The sequence below is a fragment of the Suricata suricatta genome, chromosome 11 (genome assembly GCF_006229205.1).
Source record: "Suricata suricatta isolate VVHF042 chromosome 11, meerkat_22Aug2017_6uvM2_HiC, whole genome shotgun sequence".
NCBI classification, from domain to species: domain Eukaryota; kingdom Metazoa; phylum Chordata; class Mammalia; order Carnivora; family Herpestidae; genus Suricata; species Suricata suricatta.
Genome location: NC_043710.1, coordinates 53,157,506 through 53,159,327, shown reverse-complemented (window position 1 = coordinate 53,159,327; position 1,822 = coordinate 53,157,506). Strand labels below are relative to the sequence as shown.

Below are 1,822 nucleotides of genomic sequence, written 5' to 3'. Positions count from 1 at the left end.
GTCCCTTCTCTTATGTTATTGTATTCATTTTATTTTGTACAACTAAGGTAGTAACTTGATTTTCTTTGCTTATATAAATATCTATCTTGTTTTATGATTAGGCTCTTGTTTATAGTAAAACTATGTCTCTCCACTCTGCTATATAACACAGCTTCTGGCATCTCTGAATTGACTGGGATCAGGAAGCTGCCAAAAGTGCTGATGATTCTTTGAAAATAATCTGTATCTTCTTTTGTCTCTGCATATAGTTGGTGGAGTCCAGTGGTCTCCCCAGGCATGGCTACCTTAAGCCACACTGGTGTTAGCTACACGGTCTTCTGTTTGCTGGGCATCCCTGGGCTAGAGGACCAGCACATGTGGATTTCCATCCCCTTCTTCATTTCCTATGTCATCACCCTGCTTGGGAACAGCCTGCTTGTCTGCATTATCCTCACAAAGCGCAGCCTCCATGAACCCATGTACCTCTTCCTCTGCATGCTGGCCGGGGCAGACGTTGTCCTCTCCACCTGCACAGTTCCTCAGGCCTTGGCCATTTTCTGGTTCCGTGCTGGGGAGATCTCCCTGGGTCGCTGCATCACTCAGGTATTCTTTCTCTCATCCACTTTCATGTGTGAGTCGGGGATCTTGCTCGTGATGGCGTTTGACCGCTACATCGCCATATGCTACCCGCTGAGATACACCACTATTCTTACACGTACACTAATTGGGAAAATCGGTGTGATTATCTTTCTGAGAAGTTATGCTACAATTTTCCCTGTAACATTTCTTTTGAAAGGATTAACTTACTGCAGAAGTAACATCCTCCCAAACACAGCATGTAAGCATATCGTGTTGGCCCGTGTTTCCTGTAATGACATACGAGTAAACATCTGGTATGGGCTTTTTGTCCTAATGTCAACATTGGTCTTAGATATCGTGCTAATTTTTATTTCATATGTACTGATTCTCAATGCTGTCTTCCACATCCCATCTCGAGATGCTCGCCACAAAGCTCTCGACACATGTGGCTCCCATGTGTTCATCATTTTCCTTTTTTATGCACCCGGTATCTTCTCTGTCCTCATGCAGCGATTTGGAAACCGTGTCTCACCCCACATCCATGTTCTTCTGGCCAATGTCTATAATCTGGCTCCACCTATGATGAATCCCATCATTTATGGGATCAGAACTAAACAGATCCGGGACCAGGTGGCTCATGTGTTTACAATACAGAAATGAATGTAATGATGGAAACTAACATTGCACTTTTCTCAATAATTCTGTCCATGCATGAGGTGAACTTTAGCACCAGAATGTGGGACTGTACAGCTGAGAAGCTACTTAAGTGACACCAGGCATTGGTTTTTCTAGAGCAATTGCATCAGAACAATTTTGGTTCATGTTTCTTCTATAACCTCAAATCGGACATTAAATATCAAGGACTTTTGGTTCTTAGTTTTTATTCACAGGTTGTAAAAATATATAAGTTCACCTCTTTGCCACTTACACCTCTATAAGCAAATACTAGCTAATGGAATAATATACATTGGAGAGAGTAGCCTTTCCTGAATAATTGCTAAAATATTCTTTTCTTATTATTTCTTAGGTTCATGATAATTTTATTCATACTGTTAATTGCTTGGAAATAAATATTTAACAATGGTTCACTACTTGGCTAAAAAACACAATATATTAAGTACTAATTAGTCAAAAATTATGACGAAGTATAAGCAATGTTTTCTAAAGAGTAACACTGACTAAATTAATGATAGCACATGTATTATGTTCAATACAATAGCACACAGAGAAATAAACACACCTAGTGGGTCTATGTCTTTAGTGA

At 40.1% G+C, this 1,822-nt stretch overlaps 1 protein-coding gene across 1 annotated transcript; it reads left to right on the top strand.

Moving 5' to 3' along the window:
- Positions 1–276: 276 nt before the first annotated feature.
- LOC115272748 (olfactory receptor 52B4-like) lies at positions 277–1,218 on the top strand. The gene has a single exon (XM_029915734.1). The coding sequence runs from the start codon at positions 277–279 to the stop codon at positions 1,216–1,218; it is 942 nt and encodes a 313-aa protein (XP_029771594.1).
- Positions 1,219–1,822: the final 604 nt, after the last annotated feature.

Excerpts from the sequence above, each read along its gene's own strand:
- LOC115272748 (XM_029915734.1), top strand. The coding sequence starts at position 277 with ATGGCTACCTTAAGCCACACTGGTGTTAGCTACACGGTCTTCTGTTTG.